At 41.4% G+C, this 21449-nt stretch overlaps 1 protein-coding gene across 1 annotated transcript in view; it reads left to right on the top strand.

Annotated features, from left to right (window-relative positions):
• Positions 1 to 21449, top strand: part of LOC138304555 (E3 ubiquitin-protein ligase RNF14-like) — a 108232-nt gene that overhangs the window by 50530 nt on the left and 36253 nt on the right. Inside the window, exons 6-7 of the mRNA XM_069244708.1 lie at positions 15309 to 15481; positions 15828 to 15958. Of these exons, the coding sequence (XP_069100809.1) occupies positions 15309 to 15481; positions 15828 to 15958 (304 nt within the window). The remainder of the gene's footprint in view (positions 1 to 15308; positions 15482 to 15827; positions 15959 to 21449) is intronic.

The following is a 21449-nucleotide window of genomic DNA, read 5'->3' as shown; positions in this document are numbered from 1 at the left end:
CAAGGTGCCCCTTCTTTTTTGGCAGAAGTTCAAAGAATAAGACAAGGGCAATGGGCGACAAGTCGACGCAAAATAGACCCAGGAAAACAAGACGCAGTAGGAGGGGAGGTAAACACAGAGGTAAAGAAAGGAATGGTAACCAGATCATGGAACAAGGAAAAATAGATTTACCCAGTAAAAGTTCCATTAATGTGATTAATCTTTCGGATTTGGAACTCACTACTCATGACTTGACCTTACTCAGTAGAGGTCTTGGGTTTTGTCCTGGAGAATTTGGGGACTTTCAGAGAACCAAAATTGACTTTTTTAAGTTCACTAGACGCTTAAAACTCAAGAAATATTTTGCCAATAGCACTGATAATAGAGATGATAGCATCCTCTCAGATAGACATAATGATAGTCAATCATTGTCCATCAAAGATATTCAAGACATGGTCACCTTACTGTCCATTACGGACTATGAGCAAGATCCTACCACTATCTCACATGTTCTACAGGATCTTGACATCCCAGCAGATACATTCTATAGTGGTTTGAAGACTAAATCAAAGTGGACACCAACTCTGATGAGTGGTAACTGCATAGACACTTTTTTCAAACTAGTCTGGCGCGACTTTAACAGATTAGAATTAACCAAAAAGACCCAACAACACATGTGGCACCAGAATCTAAGTCATGAGGAGAAGACTAATTTAAGGGAACTACGCTCGAGGACGGACATTGTCGTTAGGGAGGCGGATAAGGGCGGCAATATTGTAATTATAAATGCGACAGACTATGATCGTGAAATTTACAGACAGCTTGGAGATGTCACCTGTTACGAGAAGGTCCCTGTAGATCCCATTCCTGCACTTGCTAATAAGATCAACAGGTTTTTACAGGAATGCTTAGACCGTTCACTCCTTAAAGAAGATGAATATATGTATTTACGTATTTGGAGACCTAGGAATCCATGTATCTATGTACTACCAAAAATACACAAAAACCCCACAACCCCACCGGGCAGACCAATTGTCTCAGGCATTGATGGCCCTACAGAGAGACTCTCGGAGTTTGTAGACATATTCTTACAGCCCTTCGTGGGAAATTTACCTTCCTATATAAAAGACACCAAACATATACTAAGTATATTGACTGATATTACTTGGGAACCAGGGATGATCCTAGTAACATTAGATGTTACGTTCCTATATACCAGTATTAGTCATGAACAGGGAAAAGACGCTTTGCAGTACTTTCTCCATAGGAAACCAGCGAACCTATATGATCACACTAACATGGTACTAGAAATGGTAGACTTGATTCTAAACAACAATGTTTTCCTATTTAAGAATGAATGGTACCGTCAAAAACAGGGCGTGGCAATGGGGTCTAAATTCTCGCCATCCTATGCCAACCTCTTTATGGGTTACTTTGAGCAAAACAAGATTTGGAGCAAGGAGGGTGGCATGTGGGTTTCAGACATACTCTTCTGGGGCCGTTACATAGATGACTGCCTAATGATTTGGACGGGTGACTTACAAAAACTGGATGAATTCATCGCTCACTTGAATGATAATAACTTCAACATCAAGTTCACCTCTGAGTACAGTACTACTAACATTGCCTTTCTTGATGTGGAGCTTTTCATTCAGGATAATAGAGTAGAGAGTCGCTTGTACAGGAAAAGTACTTCATGCAATTCTATACTGTATGCACAGAGTGCTCATCCTAAACATCAAATTGATTCTATACCATATGGGGAAATGGTACGAGCTAGGAGAAACTGCAGTCTACAGGATGATTTTGTGAAATGTATTGAGGACATGAGTAGTAGATTCAGTTCACGGGGGTATCCCTCTCATGTAATTAACAAAGCACGTAAAAGGATCATGCATGTGAAAAGATCAGACACACTCAGTCAGAGATCTAGGCCAAAAGACAGCGGCATTCGCTGCATAGCTAATTACACCAAAACAGCTATTTTGTTGCAGAAATGCATGAAGAGACACTGGCATGTATTAACGTCAGACTCTACTCTCAAAAAGTTGATCCCGGACACACCAGTACTTACCTTTAGAAGGGGCTTAACCCTTAAAAACATGCTATGCCCCAGTTATCGCACTAAACTGACCCAGGAGAACTGGCTTACCAGACATAGCAAGGGTTTCTTCAAATGTGTACACTGTGGCATGTGTAGATGGGCCAAGTCAGGAATCTCCACTTTTAAGAGTTCCACCGGAGCACATTTCAACATTAACCAAAACATTACATGTGATAGTAATTATGTTATCTATATGATCACTTGTAAATGCGGCCTATACTATGTGGGCAGTACTATTAGGCCATTAAAGGTGAGGGCCAGTGAACACTTTAGAGCACTAAGACAGGAGGATATTAGATACCCCATAGTGAGCCACATGAGGCAATGTCCAAAACAAGATCGCACCTGTAGTTTCGAATTTTTTGGATTTGACCATGTAGGTAGGGACCCCAGAGGGGGTAACCGAGAGTTAACCCTCAGGAAAAAAGAATGCTATTGGATCTTGAAACTTAGAGCTGTGGAGGAGGGCCTCAATACTAATTTCGAGATGGAATATTTTCTGGGTGATAAATAGAACACCTATGGAGGCACTGAGTTTCTGTGTATTACCATCTGTATAAGATTGTCAACCGATGTGGATATACTTGTCTATGTTGTAATTAAGGAAATATTGATGTTCATGTCATGTTCATAGTTCATATACATCTCTATGCTGTGATACTAATATTAATTTCTAACGTATACAATGAGTAGGTACTCAAGAGTTATCTTTGTCTACATGAGACTCTGTCTCTTTTTTATACCATGTATGTCTGCTCTTATTTCAATCCTCATAGTTTATCTGAACATTTGAATTCATTGTCAACTAATCTCTTTTTCCTTGTGTTATTTACGTTGTCTGCAAACTATTCGGACTGTTGTGCTGTACATATTTGTGCCATGTTCTATTTTAGCTATTGGCCTTAATTTGTTACAGCTAGTCTATACGCTGTTTTTTTCTTATAAATAATTGTTGTTGTCCAATTTTCGGTGTAACTACCTTTTCACTGTTTGTTTCATATATCTACACTTTTTATATGTTTAAATGTTTTTCTGCTTTAATACTTTTTTGATGCTGGACTTAGATATGCCTGCCCTATCATAGCGTGGGACTTGTTTTAGTGAAGAAAGCTACCTTCAATCTGTGCTTCCGGGAGCTTAATCTCACCCGTTTTGACAATTTCGTTTGTTACGAGCACCATCCTATCACTCTAAGATGGCGCCCGCGAGAGCAGACTCGGTCCATTTTCTATTTCCTTTTCAATACGTCGGGACGACGTTTTAAATATGGCGGCCGTAAGCTGTTTCGGCATTAAAATTTACCGGTTGATACTCGGCAGCTCCGTGCTATGATATGAACACGGCCTGCATCTAACGGATATTTCTATTTGGTAGGTGAGTTACTGAGCTTACAATATGATTCTATTTGACAACTCTCAAATAGGGATTTCCAATTGAGGGGCTTAATGTTCGCTTTTGATACATGATGTTGTTCTTACTTTATCCCTGAAAACATCCATGTTTGTTTTCTATTTAGAAATACCTGCACATTACCTCTTCACACTTTATGACATATAATATGGATATAACGAGGTTAGTCTGAGAATATTTTATGTTATTGGACCACTTACTTGGGTGGATTTACTTTATCGTTTTGAAGGTAGCGAATACTTTATGGGTGTCTCTTATTATCACTATTTATAGATATTCACTACAATATAAGGATTGGTCTTTCCGGCTATATAGACATTTCGAGTAAGGTAGGCTTATGGATTTGTTGAATGTTATATAAATCTAGGATTTCTAACTATTGGTTTCTTCTTACTCCATTAGTATGATTTGGAGTGTTATTACTTGATGTTTTTGCACTTTCTTTTTCTGATTTACAACGGCGTGCTGATTTTTTGCATTTCATATAAGTCTGGGGCTAGGATCTCTTGGCTTTTTCTCACATTAATGGTGGCTTTTGGAGTACTACTACTGGGTGTTTTTGCACTTTCTTTTTCTAACTCACAGTGGTCTCGTCACATTATGGATTATATGGGCCAATTAGCTTCTATTGGACTTGCGCACTTGTGTCCCCATAACACTCCGACTAGGAGACCAACAAATGTAGCATCTTCCGTCTGGATGGTTTTGGTAACCTCCTTTTTCTGTTTTTGTTATTGTTATATTTGTAATTATTCACTTTTCCCACTTTCAAATAATCAACCGTGTACTAATTTGATCACACAATTGTCACGGGCTGAAGGGCTTAGATCGTCTTTGTTAAATAATACTATTTTTTCTGTTAAACAAACATAATATGGATTGCGTATACTATAGCTATAGTTACTGTTTTATTTATTTCAGCCCTGATGAAGTCTTTAAGATTATTATCTTACTGGACGAAACACGTGTTGGCGTTTGGCTTTTGGTGATTCATGAATTTTTTGATTCAATGAACGTTTTCGTTTTCCACAATGATCTGCTCTTCTGAAAGAATAAATTGAGTTATACTCACTCATGAGTTCCTGTGCGTCAGCGAAATTTATCAGAATACTTTGGCACCAGATATGTAATATGGACCAGGAAAAATTTACCTAAACACGGAGTATCGATACACGAGTGCCGTGACAATTTGTTCTCTTTGTAATATTTATTAAGTGATAAAGTCAGATTTTTAAATAAATATTAGGGACCTTTCTTGCCAAAAGCCTCTGGAGGCTAACTTGCATTAGCCTTCAGCTGCAGCTCTCGGAGTGCTTAAACCCTGAATGTGATGTGAAAACTGCTCCCAGATGTCAGGTGACACCTGTACAGGCCCTTTGTTTGTTTCCCCAGTTAGCCATGCTTCAGTCACAGTAGGGAAGGAGCTACCCCCAGAACTGGGTTGAAGTGACCACAGAGGAGGAGTTACTCTTTTCCCTGGCTTCATCTCTGGGGTGGGCACATATGCTCTGTACAAGGGGAGAAGGGTCTCACCATCTTGGATTTAGGCAAAGAGGGGCACTATGGGATTGATTGCTGCAGGGCACATAGGGAAGTCTGCAAAAATGGCTATGATTACCCATAGAACTATTACCCTGTCGGTCAAGGAAAGGTCAAGAGTCACCCCTTGCCCACAGGCTGGTGCCACTTAAAAATGTGGCGTCCCTGTTACCCTTTTCAGAACACTACTGGACTGTGTAAGCGTGGAAGAAGATTGATCCTGCTGGACCTGAGAAGAGCTCAGAATGACTGGACCTGCCCTCCCTCTTGTACCCAGGACAAAAAAGTCTACTCCAGGGGTCCAAAGCCTAACTTCACATGAAAGTTACAGGGAAACAACAAGCTATGAGAGACCTTTCCTGTAGCTGCCCAGCTGAACGGTTCCAACTAGACCTGACATAGACCCTGCAGGTGGCTACTACGGGAGTGAGTCTTGAACCCCAGGAGCTATTCCTGAGTCTTGGGACCCTGAACTGCGTCAAAACATACTCCCCCTAACATCCTGAGAAACCTGAAACTTGAAAACTTTTTGTCTTCAAGGACCTCCATAGGACCATGGAAATCCTGTCAAGCTGATCCGGCCAGGGTGCGTGCAGCTGAGCTAGAGATTCAGGTTTCTCCCACTCATAGTTTTTATGCAGCAGCAAATTCGATTCAGTGAGATGTCTTAACGACGATATCCCGCCTTGTGGAACACCAAAACTATCAGCCTAGGAGGGACCTTCCATGGGTGTAAAATGTGAATTCCTCCCACTTGGAGCTTTCCTGCCAAAAGTCAACAGCTTCACCAGGACCTCATCAGATGGCAATCCGATCCTCTGGAGCTCTCCTCAACCACTGCCTGCTACCTTGCCCTGCTAAAGATGTTTGACTTACCTTGGGACTCTCTGAAATGTAAGTCCTTTGACCGGGTCAAACCTGGTTACCGTATCTAATCTGTGCACTATCGTGATCGGCCTCAATCTTGCCTGAGTGCTGGTATATCGTGACCAGTTGACAGTGGTTGGCGTTTACCACTGTTGGGCACTATTTTTATTTAAAGCTTTAAAAATGTCATCTCTCTGGGGCTCTTTATTAGATTTGTTGTTTTGGTGTAATTTTATTTATAAAAATGTACTCTTTTTCTAAATTGCTTTGGAATTTTTCTGATGTTGTGTTTTGACTTTATTACTGTTTTGCATTTGTGTAAATACATTATACTTTGCTACTAAGTTAAGCCTGTCTGCTCTGTGCAATAGCTACCAGTGGTTGGGCTCAGGTTTAAATAATGACTTTAGTGGTTCACCCTAACATGGATTTTGATTATTACCTGAGGTTGGTAGTAATACTCCAATGACTTACACAGCCTGTTTCAAACTAATTAGCAAAAAGGTTGTGGAGAATACGCTGGCTGCAATCTTCATCTTTGTAAGAATATTTGTCTCATGAGTTTTGCTTGCAAAAAGCATGAGGATAGACCAAGCGGCTGCCCTACTATTTTTGCAATTAGTACATGCCTTTGAAAAGAAACCAATTCAGCATTAGGTCTGGTAGAATGAGAATAAAATATTGGATATTGTTCAACTTCTTTTTCGTGACAAGCTTTCTGCATATACAAGGCAATCTGCCAGGCAATCGTGGTATTTGCTGCTTTGATTGATGTGGTCAGATACTATTTGATACCTTCAAAATTGTGATAGGTGATAGAAAAGGTGAATAGATTAAAAACAAGTAATCATTCTTTCCCTGTGAAATGTAACCTCCAGGTTTTGTGCAGTTTATTCATCTGAAAAACATGAGACTAGTTTTCCTTGTTCAGATACAATTATGTTAAGGAAAGAGTGGAGCTTTCAGCTCCATGCTCTTCCTTACTGATACCATCACAATCAGGAAGGTAATTTTCCATGGCAAGTGATCTTGAATTGGAGGATTTAAACGTAGAAGGCTATAAACAAGCCCCCTTACAGGGGATCTTCAGTCTTGTAATCAGTAGCAATATGAAACCATATAAGAAACTAAATACTGTCTTAGAATGGTATTTAAAAGCACATAATCCAAACATGCTGTGCAGTGCTGCTGCAGAGGGTGTAGACTATAGAGTTAATCATTGTGCCGCCATATCTCTATTTTGGTGTTCTGAAAGAAAATGAATCAGCAGACACTGACACAGCAGCGCAATGCCAAAAAAGCCCAGGGCACCCGCAGTTCTATCTTGAAGCCCAATGTGCAGCATGGAAACTCTGCTCTACTCATCCAGTGCCTGTTGAATTTTTCATTCACATGTTGGGTTACAGCATTACGCTTGGTTACTGTAGATGCCACAAGTGACATAGTAAGTCTGTGGGACCACAGCCACTGAGAAGAACATTGCTAGACTGGTCATTCTATATGTCACTTTAATCCCAAGGATAGTGACTACAGGCAGGCAGTCCATCTTTATGGCAGTGCTTCATGCTACATGTTTAGACATTGAGGTTCTGCTCTCAGTAGTCCTAACCAGGGAGAGTGAGGGCAAAGCACAGGATGGTACCCTGCAGCTAGCCTCAACAATGTCATCAATCCTGACCAGTGAAGGTGAGGGTAAGAGTAATGGCAGACAGCTCACTCATCTGCTCTGTCACCCATGTGAATGAGGAAGTGAGAAACATGCACACCTATTACAATTGTAATTAGCTGGTGATTATAATTTACTCCTTATGTGCCTTCCTTGTTATGGCTCATGATTTCTATTTTGTTTTCAGTTCATATCCCATGCTAACTGCAAAGTTTGGGTAAACCACTCTAAAGATATTTGAGTGTGGCAGGAGAAGTGGTAGGAGCGGGAAAGAGCTGTAGCCCCACCTGTATGGTCTACATTATTACAGATATAGGTAGTCTAATTGGGAGATGGGTTGGAGGGTCTAAAACATATAGATCGCTATAGGGCACCAACATAGCCAGAAAGGAGTGGGGGACGGATATATTTTCGATGGCATGTGTAGCTGCAGATACACATCCTGTGCACATCCGTCCATCTAGTGTTGGGCTCGGAGTTACAAGTTGTTTTTCTTCGAAGAAGTCTTTTCGAGTCACGAGATCGAGGGACTCCTCCCATTTCGGCTCCATTGCGCATGGGCATCGACTCCATCTTAGATTGTTTTTTTTCTGCCATCGGGTTCGGACGTGTTCCTTTTCGCTCCGGGTTTCGAAATAAGTCTGCACCGAGAGACAACGACGCCGAAAATAAAAAAGGTTTCGTCTGAACCGAAAAAAGTAGCCGAAAAGGTTTCGATACAGAAACATCCGGCCTCGGAACCGAAATCAAGTTCCTACACAGAGGAACAAGGACTGTCCACACAAATGAAAATACATAGGTTTGTACAGGAATTGGAGACAGTGGAGCCAGACTACACCCACAGAAGGCTCCACATCCAAAAAGAAACGGGAAGATCAGCACTCTCCCTCCTATTAGGATGAAACGCAAACTTGCCTTCCACGAGAAAGACAAGCAGCCACAGGCAAAGGTGGCTAAACAAGTAAGCCCGCCACCGTCTCCACAACGCTCGCCGCAACCATCACCGGTAGCCGCTCCACCTATGATGCAATCCCCGACTCATACAGGGATGAGTCAAGATGACCCTGACGCGTGGGATCTTTATGATGCGCCAGTGTCAGATAATAGTCCTGACTGTTATCCAGCTAGACCGTCGCCACCAGAAGATAGTACAGCCTACGCACAGGTGGTGTCGAGGGCAGCAGCATTTCATAATGTCAGCCTGCATGCAGAACCCATTGAAGACGACTTTCTATTTAATACACTGTCGTCCACACACAGCCAGTACCAGAGTCCTCCCCATGCTACCTGGAATGCTAAAACACTCCAAACAAGTGTTTGAGGAGCCTGTAAAAGGAAGGGCCATTACTCCAAGAGTGGAGAAAAAATATAAACCGCCACCAACAGACCCGTGTACATCACACAACAGCTAACACTGGACTCAGTTGTAGTAGAGGCAGCTCGCAAGAGAGCGAACTCACATACTTCAGGAGATGCACCACCTTCAGATAAAGAAAATTCAACGCAGCAGGGAAAAGGGTGGCGGCACAGGCAGCAAACCAGTGGCGTATTGCAAACTCATAGGCTTTGTTGGCCAGATACGATAGGGCTCATTGGGACGAAATGCAACACTTTATAGAACATTTGCCCAAGAAGTTCCAGAAGAGAGCACAGCAAGTAGTAGAAGAAGGACAGAGTATCTCCAATAATCAGATACGGTCAGCAATGGATGCAGGAGACACAGCTGCTAGAACTGTCAACACTGCAGTGACAATAAGGAGACGTGCATGGCTGCGCACATCAGGATTTAAACCAGAAATACAGCAAGCTGTGCTGAATATGCCATTTAACGGACAGCAGTTGTTTGGGCCGAAGATGGACACTGCTATCGAAAAACTTAAGAAAGACACTGATACAGCCAAAGCCATGGGCGCACTCTACTCCCCACAGAGAAGAGGCACATTTCGGAAAACACAGTTTCGAGGGGGGTTTTGAGGGCAAAGCACAGAACCCACAACCTCACAAACAAGGCCCACTTACCAGGGCCAATATCTACGAGGAAGTTTTCGAGGACAATATAGAGGGGGACAGTTCCAAAAAAGTAGAGGAAAGTTCCAAAGTCCCAAAACTCCACAAAACAAACAGTGACTTACACGTCACAAATCCCCAACACATAACACCTGTGGGGGGGAGACTAACCAAGTTCTACAAACAATGGGAAGAAATAACAACAGATACTTGGGTATTAGCAATTATCCAGCATGGTTATTGCATACAATTTCTCAATTTCCCTCCAAATGTCCCACCGAAAACACACAATATGTCAAAACAACACATAGACCTTCTACAACTGGAAGTACAAGCATTGTTACAAAAAGAAGCAATAGAAGTAGTACCAGTTCATCAGAAAGAAACAGGAGTTTACTCCCTGTACTTTCTCATACCCAAAAAGGACAAAACTCTAAGACCTATATTAGATCTCAGAATGTTAAACACCTACATCAAATCAAATCAGATCACTTTCACATGGTGGCATTACAGGACGTAATCCCATTGCTCAAACAGCAAGACTACATGACAACACTGGACCTAAAGGATGCATACTTTAATATACCAATACATCCTTCACACAGAAAGTACCTAAGGTTTGTATTCCAAGGGGTACATTACCAATTCAAGGTGTTGCCATTTGGGATAACAACTGTGCAAAGAGTTTTTACAAAATGCCTGGCAGTGGTAGCTGCGCATATCAGAAGACAGCAAATACACGTGTTCCCATACCTCGACGATTGGCTAATCAAAACCAACACGCAAAAAAGGTGTTCACAACACACAAAGTATGTTATCAACACACTCCACAATCTAGGGTTTTCAATCAACTACACAAAGTCGCACATTCAGCCGTGCCAAACACAGCAATACTTAGGGGCGACAATCGACACAACAAAAGGGGTTGCCACTCCAAGTCCACAAAGAATACAAGCCTTTCACTAGGTAATACAGGTCATGTATCCAGAACAAAAAATACAGGTCAAGATGGTAATGAAACTACTAGGCATGATGTCCTCATGCATAGCCATTGTCCCAAACGCCAGATTGCACATGCGGCCCTTACAACAGTGCCTAGCATCACAATGGTCACAGGCACAGGGTCAACTTCTAGATCTAGTGTTGATAGACTGTCAAACATACACCTCGCTTCTATGGTGGAACAACAAAAATTTAAACCAAGGGCGGCCTTTCTAAGACCCAGTGCCTCAATACGTAATAACTACAGATGCCTCCATGATAGGATGGGGAGCTCATCTCAATCAACACAGCATCCAGGGACAATGGGACACTCAGCAAAGACAACTTCACATAAATCATTTAGAACTACTGGCAGTATTTCTAGCGCTAAAAGCATTTCAACCCATAATAAGACAAAAACACATCCTTGTCAAAACAGACAACATGACAACGATGTATTATCTAAACAAACAAGGAGGAACACACTCAACTCAGTTGTGTCTTCTAGCACAGAAAATATGGTATTGGGCGATTCACAACCACATTCGCCTAATAGCACAGTTTATTCCAGGGATTCAGAATCAGTTAGCAAACAATCTTTCTCGGGATCATCAACAGATCCACGAATGGGAGATTCACCCCGAAATACTAAACACTTACTTCCAAAGATGGGGAACACCACAAATAGACCTATTTGCAACAAAAGAAAACGCAAAATGCCAAAACTTCGCATCCAGATACCCACAAGATCAGTCTCAAGGTAATGCGTTATGGATGAGTTGGTCAGGGATATTTGCATATGCTTTTCCCCCTCTCCCACTCCTTCCATATCTAGTAAACAAATTGAGTCAAAACAAACTCAAACTCATACTAATAGCACCAACTTGGGCAAGACAACCTTGGTACACAACACTACTAGACCTCTCAGTAGTGCCTCATGTCAAACTACCAAACAAACCAGATCTGTTAACTCAACACAAACAACAGATCAGACAGCCAAATCCAGCATTGCTGAATCTAGCAATTTGGCTCCTGAAATCGTAGAATTCAGACACTTAGACCTTACACAGGAATGTATGGAGGTCATAAAACAAGCTAGGAAACCAACCACTAGACATTGCTATGCAAATAAGTGGAAAAGATTTGTTTATTATTGCCACAATAATCAAATCCAGCCATTACACGCATCTGCTAAAGACATTGTAAGCTACTTACTACATTTACAAAAGTCAAAGCTAGCTTTTTCATCCATTAAAATACATCTTACCGCAATTTCAGCTTATCTGCAAATTACACACTCAACTTCATTATTTAGGATACCAGTCATTAAAGCATTTATGGAAGGCCTAAAGAGAATTATACCACCAAGAACACCACCAGTTCCTTCGTGGAACCTCAACATTGTCTTAACTCGCCTCTTGGGTCCACCCTTCGAACCTATGCACTCATGTGAAATGCAATACTTAACATGGAAGGTTGCATTCCTAATTGCTATCACATCTGTAAGAAGAGTAAGTGAGATACAAGCATTTACCATACAAGAACCATTTATTCAGATACACAGGCATAAAGTAGTCTTACGAACAAATCCTGAATTCTTACCAAAAGTCATATCACCGTTCCACTTGAACCAAACAGTAGAACTACCAGTGTTCTTTCCACAACCAGATTCTGTAGCTGAAAGAGCACTACATACATTAGACATCAAAAGAGCGTTAATGTACTACATTGACAGAACAAAACTAATTCGAAAAACAAAACAATTGTTTATTGCTTTCCAAAAACCTCATACAGGAAATCCAATTTCTAAACAAGGCATTGCTAGATGGATAGTTAAGTGCATTCAAACCTGTTATCTTAAAGCAAAAAGAGAACTGCCTATTACACCAAGGGCACACTCAACTAGAAAGAAAGGCGCTACCATGGCCTTTCTAGGAAATATTCCAATGACCGAAATATGTAAGGCAGCTACATGGTCTACGCCTCATACATTTACCAAACACTACTGTGTAGATGTGTTAACGGCACAACAAGCCACAGTAGGTCAAGCAGTACTACAAACATTGTTTCAAACAACTTCAACTCCTAAAGGCTGAACCAACACTTTTGGGGAGATAACTGCTTACTAGTCTATGCACAGCATGTGTATCTGCAGCTACACATGCCATCGAACGGAAAATGTCACTTACCCAGTGTAAATCTGTTCGTGGCATTAGTCGCTGCAGATTCACATGCGCCCACCCGGGAGCCTGTTGCCGTTTAGAAGTTGATCTTGAACATTTTGTAAATTTGTAAATATATTACTTTAAACTACATTATTTACATACGTATTCACTCCATTGCATGGGCACTATTACTAGCATACACAACTCCTACCTCACCCTCTGCGGGGAAAACAATCTAAGATGGAGTCGATGCCCATGCGCAATGGAGCCGAAATGGGAGGAGTCCCTCGATCTTGTGACTCGAAAAGAGTTCTTCGAAGAAAAACAACTTGTAACACTCCGAGCCCAACACTAGATGGCGGGATGTGCACAGCATGTGAATCTGCAGCGACTAATGCCACGAACAGATGTACACTGGGTAAGTGACAATATCCATATATATATATATATATATATATATATATATATATATATATATATATATATACACATACAAATGAAGAGTAATGGAAGCCTTGCAGTTTTTTTTTTGTTTTTTTTTGCTTTGTTTTTTTTAAAAGGCAGAGGTACTCCCTATCCCTGTACAAATACACTTTATGAGTGGGGAAAGAAGTAGTAAAGCAATCAAGATGACCATGTGAGTGAAAAGCCTCAGTTTTTACCTACTTTAACTAGGCCAAAGGGGGACAAACGTTTCAGCAGCAGGAGTTCGCAACCCAATGGCCTCTCATGCTCCAGAAGGTAGCCAGAAGACTCGTCGGGGAGTTAAAAAGCACCCAGCTGGGTGAGCCATCCTAAACAGACTGCCAGTCTGCACAAACTAGGGTGAAAGCACTTGCAAGCTAGCTAGGTACTTTTCTTAGATCTCAGAGACCGTTGTTCTTTGCAGTTTCAACGAGGATGCATCCTCCTGTCCTTTTAGTATTTCCCTCCCTGGCAATTTCCACTCAAACAAGTAGTAGCTGTAATATAATTTTAGGGCATACAAGAGACAATGTGGTGAAAGACGGCTTACCCTGCTTCCATTATTTCGCATCACACAAGCATGGTATAGATTTATAACGTCTTGTTCTGTTAAGTCTTAGTCTATCTCTTCTCTGACCAGTGAGCCTTGCGTAAAACAGCTTTTATAAATGTCTCCACAGGTCAACCTTCATTGTGATCTCCTCTGCTAGTCCCTTACCACTCTCCACCCTGCCTCCTTAAACTCTACTCTTACTTGTAGCAAGAAACCTTTGATCTAGACAATACTAACTAAACAGGTTTCCTATTCTAGACAACTTCTGATTTAGCCTGCCTGAATCTCAGCCGCAGGGTAGCAAATTGTGTTGATTGAGTCTGCTGAACACTGCAGGTCACATCTACCCTGGCAAAAAAGCAAACTTGCCCACTTTGAGCATCCAAGAACTTTAGCTATGTGGCTCTGTTGAAATTTTATAGGGAAGAACCAAACTATCTCCCTACTACTTCAAGGAGCAACGTCCTGATTCCTGGTCACTTAGTCTCACACTGCTGTCACTTAACAATGCAGAGATATTGCCCACTATCTGATTTTATCTGAATTTTATGGTTAAAGGGCCAGCCAACCAGGAACTTTATACTCCCCTAACTTTGACTAGAAATGTCTTGGTGGAAATGTTAATTGGCGCAGTCTTGCAAACACTGAAACTAACATATATCCTGGGAGAGAGGGGCCTTTGTTTGTCTTTTTCATCAAAGAATGGCTTAGGGCTACGTAGGGACTTTTTAAAAATCAAACTACCTCCTGTTACTTTAAGTATGGTTGCAATGGCTTGGGCTAGCTTTCCTCGTCCTTTCCTGATTCCTGAGCACTTGGGCCGTCTCTGTGAGTGGCCTGTAAATTCTGATGAGCCCAGTACCTTGAATTCCGAGTTTTCATTTGTGGCTGGTGCATGCTATGTCTTGCAGGCAAAGTTAGTAAGTGATTAGTGTAGATCTGGACCAGCACAGAAGACATATTAGCTCGATATTTGAACATGCATTAATCTGAATCTTGATAAATGCGGTAATTCTTGGTATATTGTAGGCACTTGTGGCACACTGATGCCCATGCTTGGTTTAATGCTTGAACAGACGTAACAGTGGTAATGTTTTCTATACTTTTCTCATTCTCGGTGCAAGTGTAGTGTTTGAATTCCCGTGTGTAATGCTTGAATTGGCTTTATATTGGTATATTTTGTAACATTGGCACTATTTCTGTCCAAGGCCTCTGCCTTTAAGATTGGCAAAACCTGTCTGCCTTAATCAGTGTACTCTCACATTCAGTCATTCATGCAGTTGGGCATTCAACCAGCCCTTTAGTCACACGCACAAACTCTTCAAATAGTGAACCAATTCTTTCATTTATAAGAAATAGCCAAACATGGTGATTTTTGCCATTACTTGCTTACGTTAATAAGAACGTTAAGTAGGCAAACTGAACAGATGTAAAGGTGTGAGTGTTCTCTTTTAAAAATATATGTCCCTGCCCTCAGTTTAGGAACTGACTGAGCAGTGTGCAGGATGTGCTTGAAGTTTGATCTCTTTATACTCTAGCATTTAATCAATTTTCTGTGTATTTGTTTATAAGAAAAACTAATAGCGTTGCGCAACGAGTACCTAGAAGCTGATGAGACAATGAAAAGATTTCTGGAGAAACGTTATGGCAAGAGGGTGATCCAGAAAGCTGTAGAGGAAATGGAAAGTAAAGATTGGCTGGAGATGAACTCTAAGGCCTGCCCACGCTGCGGCACACACATCCAGGTGAGATCTATTGTGGGACTAAGTGGTAAAATAATAAAGAAACTAAATGTTTAGCATTCACTGCATGCTTAATATTTTGCTGTTGCACATACATTTCAGAAGTGTTCTCTTAACCACTGACGTGTTACATTGTGCTGTACTATTCCTTCCGTCTCTCTTTAACACTTCCCATGATGTGAAAGGTATCAGTTTCTTTTTACTTGTGGGTTTACTCATGCTTTCCATCAGTACTATCTGAGATAAAGCACACATTCATCTAGGAAGGGTTAAAAGTGTTTTGTGAATCCCAAAATGTTACTCGGTTTTTAACAAGTTTCTCGTATTTACTGTATTTTTCGGTTGTCAGAAAGTCGATGGCTGCAACAAGATGACCTGCACTGGGTGCACACAATACTTCTGCTGGATCTGCATGAGCTCCTTGTCTAGAGTCAATCCATACTCTCATTTCAACGATCCAGGATTAGGATGCTTTAATCAGTGAGTACTACCAATTCCTTTTTCTTCTATATATAAAGCAAAGGTCAGATTAATCTGGTAAGAATTCCCTCAAGCACAGTATTTTCACAGAACCCTGATACTGTTCTACCTCAGGTGTGAAAGGGTTTGCCAGTCCTAAATTTTTATTTAAAAGCTCTTTTAATTGTCACTTGGTCCTGTGTTTATAATGAGAAAAGTAAAGCTGCAAGAATTACAAACCTGGATAATAATACCTAAAAAGCCAAGATGGTTGAACATTTCAAATCTGAATCTGATCAACATGGAGTCTACGGTGCATATTGTTTAACATTTCAATTGCCATTCAACCAAAACATAGCATTCTCGCTGTTTTTTAAAAATGTTAATGTCCTCAGTCAAAATCGTCCTTTTCGGTTTTTAAAGACTCTTTAGTTTTAGCCCCTCTGCAGTTAAAAATTAAAACAAAACATCTCACATTGTATAACAAGACTATAACTATTTTGTAAACCTAAAAAAATGTGGGAGAAGATATTGTTAAAGGAGGAGATGCTTGATCATTGAAATGGGACAGTCCTAAATTAGGCTTACGTTTTAGAAGTAACTTTGAAAAACTTGTTCTTTAATATGAAGTTATCTTGTGTCCAAGAAATTGTTAAATAGTCCTATTTCAGAGGGATAAATCTTCCCACAAATTCAGATGTCAGGCTGGTCTGGAATACTTTTACCATGTAATAACTTTCCAGCCAAGTGTAGCTTTAACCCCAACTCTGCCTGCCAATATCTGGCTATATTAAGGGGCTGCCAGTGTGCTGTGGTCCATTCCTGTCTGTCTGTTTGTCATCTGAGCGAGCCCTTGGCTTTCTCCAGCTTCATCTATGAAAATACCTCAGATTTTGACAGCGACTAGGTTAAAAGTTTCATCTGAAAATCTCAGTTTCAAAACCCTCTCCTAGGTGCAGCAAGGAGATGTTTTTATCAAGGTATTTCCAAACTTGGGCAATTTACTTATGAAAGCGGAGCCCCAAATGCTGGTTGAGGTGCGTCTTCACTGCATGATCACTCTTCTTCATGACTTGGCTTGACCTTCAGAGTGATGATGCTGGACACTATTCTCATAAAATATTTGTCTCCTCAGGAGCATGGATATTCAGGAGATGATTCTGACTAGGACACCACTCCTGGTTCTCCTGGTTCTGCAGGTCTTACATGTGCTTTTCCACACGGCCTCATGCATCCTGTTGGTGCTGCACACCAGAGACAGGTGCGGACCTTCCTGTGGTGACTGCAACAGCGTTGGTTCCAACCTCCCCTGCCCCCCCAAACCTAGAAATGGGTGATCCGTTCAGCCTTCCGAAGACTGAGGCTACCGTGTCCTGGACGCCACATCATGGGGCTGGGGAACTCATCTGAGAAACATGATGGTGCTTGTCTTTTGGTCCTTGTGAGAGCAGGATCTGCACTTACATGTGCTTGACTGGGGAGGGAATACGGTATCCACCTTGTCAAGAAGCTGTTTATCGCTTCCATCTTTGAATTTTAGGAGAATGTCATGCAGATTCTGATAATCACCCTCATCGTCCATTATATCAACCGGCATGGCAATTGCAGGCTTGTGGACTCTGTCTTGCCAGGTCATTTATCTAGCAGTGGGCGCCTCAATGGGGAATTTTCCTGAGAATTACTTATATGGCACAGTCTCTCAACATGAGAAGGGATGCTCACTGTCACCTCTCACTGGAGGATCATGATTGGTACCCCAAAGTGATGAAGATTGATGTGTGCATTCGTGAATCTCTTGGCCTTGACACTATATGGGAAATTTCCTCTGTTTTTGTTTTGCCACACACTTCCTTCTAAATGGTTCCCATGGTCAAGACCTAAGGTTCATCTACTCTAGAGGTCTTCAGTCTGAGGGTCGCGACCCCCGGGGGGGCAGTGAAGTCATCGGAAGGTGGTGCACATTCCTCAGCCACTTTTGTTTAGAATCTAAAACGTCTTTGTTTTGGAAAATGACAAACATCCTGGGACGGTTAATTTAGGTAGTATAGAAAGCTTCAGCTGAATTGTCATTCAGTGAGTCTCCTGTTAAGTGAATCTGAGGGAGGGGCAGACATCTAAATAAGCGTTCTTGCCACAGTGCATGCTAGCCTGAAAGAAATGCAAATATGCGCTACCAGTTAATCTGCAAATCTAAACTGTAATCTGCAATTGTAAAGGATGTTTGGGAGCCGGTGCTGATCGAATCACTGGAAGCTTTGTGATGACAAAGATTTATTCCTTTTGAGTGGTGGTAAAACTGTGAAGTCCATGCTTTTAATTGTATGTTCGATGGCATGTGTAGCTGTAGATACACATGCTGTGCATAAGCTCGCCATCTAGTGTTGGGTTCGGAGTAGTACAACTTGTTTTTGTTCGAAGAAAGTTTTTGAGTCACATGATCGAGTGACTCCTCCTCCCAGTAATACTTCTCATGGGCACAAGTCCTTTGTTATATTATTTTTCTCCGCTTTGAATGTGTTTTCCTCTCGCTCTGAGTTTTTGTCTCCAAACAGTCTAAAACGGTATTCTTTCCGTCTAACTATCATCGTTGGTATTGTTTCCGAACACGTATTCTTTAATAATTCAACTTTCGGTTCCTCTTCCATACTCGGAATCTAATTTCTCGACTCTTTCGGGAACTGAAAGGCCATCTTGGACCGGACATCTTTGGTGCAGAGTGCGTACAAAATGCCTTGGAGCCACAGGGTGTCTTCTCCATTCAGGATTCAGACTCTGATGTGCAGTCGGGCATTGAGAGACAACCATTGCAACCAGCACAAAATGTAAGTAAAAAGCCCCCTTTCCATCAGACAAAACAACCACAAAAGAGGTCACCGGTCCGCCACTTCCTTCCAGCCATGGCCAGAACTGAGAAACGTATTCTGATGCCTCGCATACCAGCTCAGCACTGAAACAATCCAAAATTACATCTTCAGCATCGACCTCCAGTACCTCCTTTCCAGCACCAACAAAAAAAACTATATGGTGCTTCAGGGCCGACCACTTTGGCTTCGTAAAAGAGACAACAGTCTGCTAATATTTCGGCACCGAATATTTTCCATTACAAAAAACCTTCGGAACCAAAAACATCACAAAAGCATTTCAGTGATTCTGGACAATCTATAACAATCCCTACATCACAGGTGGAACCAATTTTAGAAGTTATGGACACTAGGCAGCACCAACTTTAAATTCAACAAGGAACAGGGTGGATTATAACATCACCTCTGCCACCTTTAAAGAGGAAATTAACTTTTCAGGAGAGTCTTGATTTCTGTACACCTCCAAAGAAGACCACCAAAGAAAAGGCTTATTTTCATACTTGTACATCTCCACCTTTACCTACTTCTCCACAACATACTCCTCCACCAACATCTCCCCCTCATTCAGAGTTCACACCACCTAGTTCACCACCTGGTGGGTCTCAAGATATAGGAGATACCTTAGACGAACAGGACCCATGGTAGGAATACGATCCGGATCCTATTACACCATATGATCCAGATCTTTACCCAGCTAGACCTTCACCATGAGGATTCTACGTTATACTAACAGGTTATATCTAGAGCAGCAGCATTTCATAATCTGTACATGTACAATGAGCCAGTCGAGGAAGATTTTTTATTTGACACCCTTGGTGCAAAACATAAAGAAAGTCAATTCCTTCAAATGCTTCCAGGCATGCTCAGACATGCAGAAGAAATATTTAAAGAGCCTCTTAGAGCAAGGGTTATCACTCCTAGAGTTAATTTAAAAAAAAAACAAAAAAAAGTACAAGGCTGCACCCACAGATCCTTTTATATACAAAAACACAAATTCCTCCATACTCTATTGTTGCATCTACTGCATGTAAAAGGGCTAATAGCCAGCCAAGATGAGACACTCCTCCTCCTGATAAGGAAAGTAAAAAAATTAGATGCAGCAGGGAAAAGAGGGGAATCCTCTGACATTCATGGGCACGTCAACCATGGTACACAACATTTTTGGAACTCTCAGTTGTTCCTCATCAAAAACTTCCCAACAGACCAAAACTTCTGACAAGACAAAACAGGGACAGATAAGACATCCAAATCCCAAATCACTCAACCTAGCTATATGGCTCCTGAAATAATAGAATTTGGATATTTACGTTTACCACAGGAATGGATGGATATCCTTAAGCTAGAAAACCGAACACTAGGCAATGTTATGCGGCAAAATGGAAACATTTTGTTTGTTACGCTGTTTAATATTATTTCTTCACCGTAAAAAAAAATGATTCGCTGGGGGATTGGGGACATTTATGATTTTTGATGAGGAGGAGTACCAGGCTTTAGACGTTTTTTTTTCAGGAAGGTGTCCTTACAGCTAAAAACTTTTGAGTGTGGGTCCCAGCATCAAAAACTTTGAAGACCTCTGATCTACTCTGATGGCCTGCTGTTCACATTTCCACTGATTCTGCTTCTGTTGAAGGGCAGAAGGTGGGTGAAGATTAGGCACAGCCGAACCTGACTCTGCAAGGAGGAGCTCATATGTCAGGTTTTTTTTTTTAGCACTTAGCATTCGCCCATCATTTGTTCTGTTGCAAGAGGATGGTATGAGATTGAGCAGAGCCAACTACAGTCTTTGTGTCTTCCTGATGAATTTGCGAGTGTCATGTTGGCTGCCAGGATACCTGCTACACAATCCAGTTATGTATATCGCTGGAGAAGATTTTTGTAATGTGCAAGTCTGAAGCTTGTGCCCTTTTAAATCCTATGTTTCCTATATTCTGCATTTCCATTTGTCTCTTGCAGAGCTGGAACTTGCAGTGGCTAACGTTAAGGATTATTTGGCTGGCCTGCCATTTTCCTGACTAGCCATCCTTGTTTAGATCAGATCTAGTAGCATGTTTTCTGAAAGATTTACTTTACTTTTTTGGATTCTACTACTATTATTGTTTCTCAGTGTGTTTTGTATCTTGTGTTATTTTCTTAATGGCATCCTCATTCCACCTGATGCATACTTATCTGTTTCGACTTGTCGTTTGAAGAAAGTATTTATATGTGTCAATAACTTCATTTTGTGTGATTGGAGTACTTAAGACCCACTCAGTTGGTCAATCACTCACATTTTTCTATGTGGTTAAGTTGGTCCATCTGCTCGGCCTTCTTAGTCAAGATGCTATATGAATTTCATATGGACCGTTCTGTCCCTCTTCTGTCTTTCTTCCTTCCTCCTCATCCAACCAGGGGGTGGGGATCGGATGCATAACCTGGACCCCACGGTGCAGCATCCTGTTATATCTTCCACACCCAACAGGATAGAGTGGATGATAAGCGCTTGTGTGCTTCACCAAAGTCAATAGCAGCAAAGCAGTGCCCAAGGACACCATTTTGTGTTGTCATTCTCTGTATCAAGATCTGCAATGCCTTACCTGCTATACCTTACCCGATACATATTCACCAGAAAGCATTCAAGCCCACTTCATTATGACCATGCCTGCTTTCTAGGC

The sequence above is a fragment of the Pleurodeles waltl genome, chromosome 7, assembly GCF_031143425.1.
Source record: "Pleurodeles waltl isolate 20211129_DDA chromosome 7, aPleWal1.hap1.20221129, whole genome shotgun sequence".
NCBI lineage: Eukaryota > Metazoa > Chordata > Amphibia > Caudata > Salamandridae > Pleurodeles > Pleurodeles waltl.
This window is presented reverse-complemented; position numbering and strand designations above follow the sequence as displayed.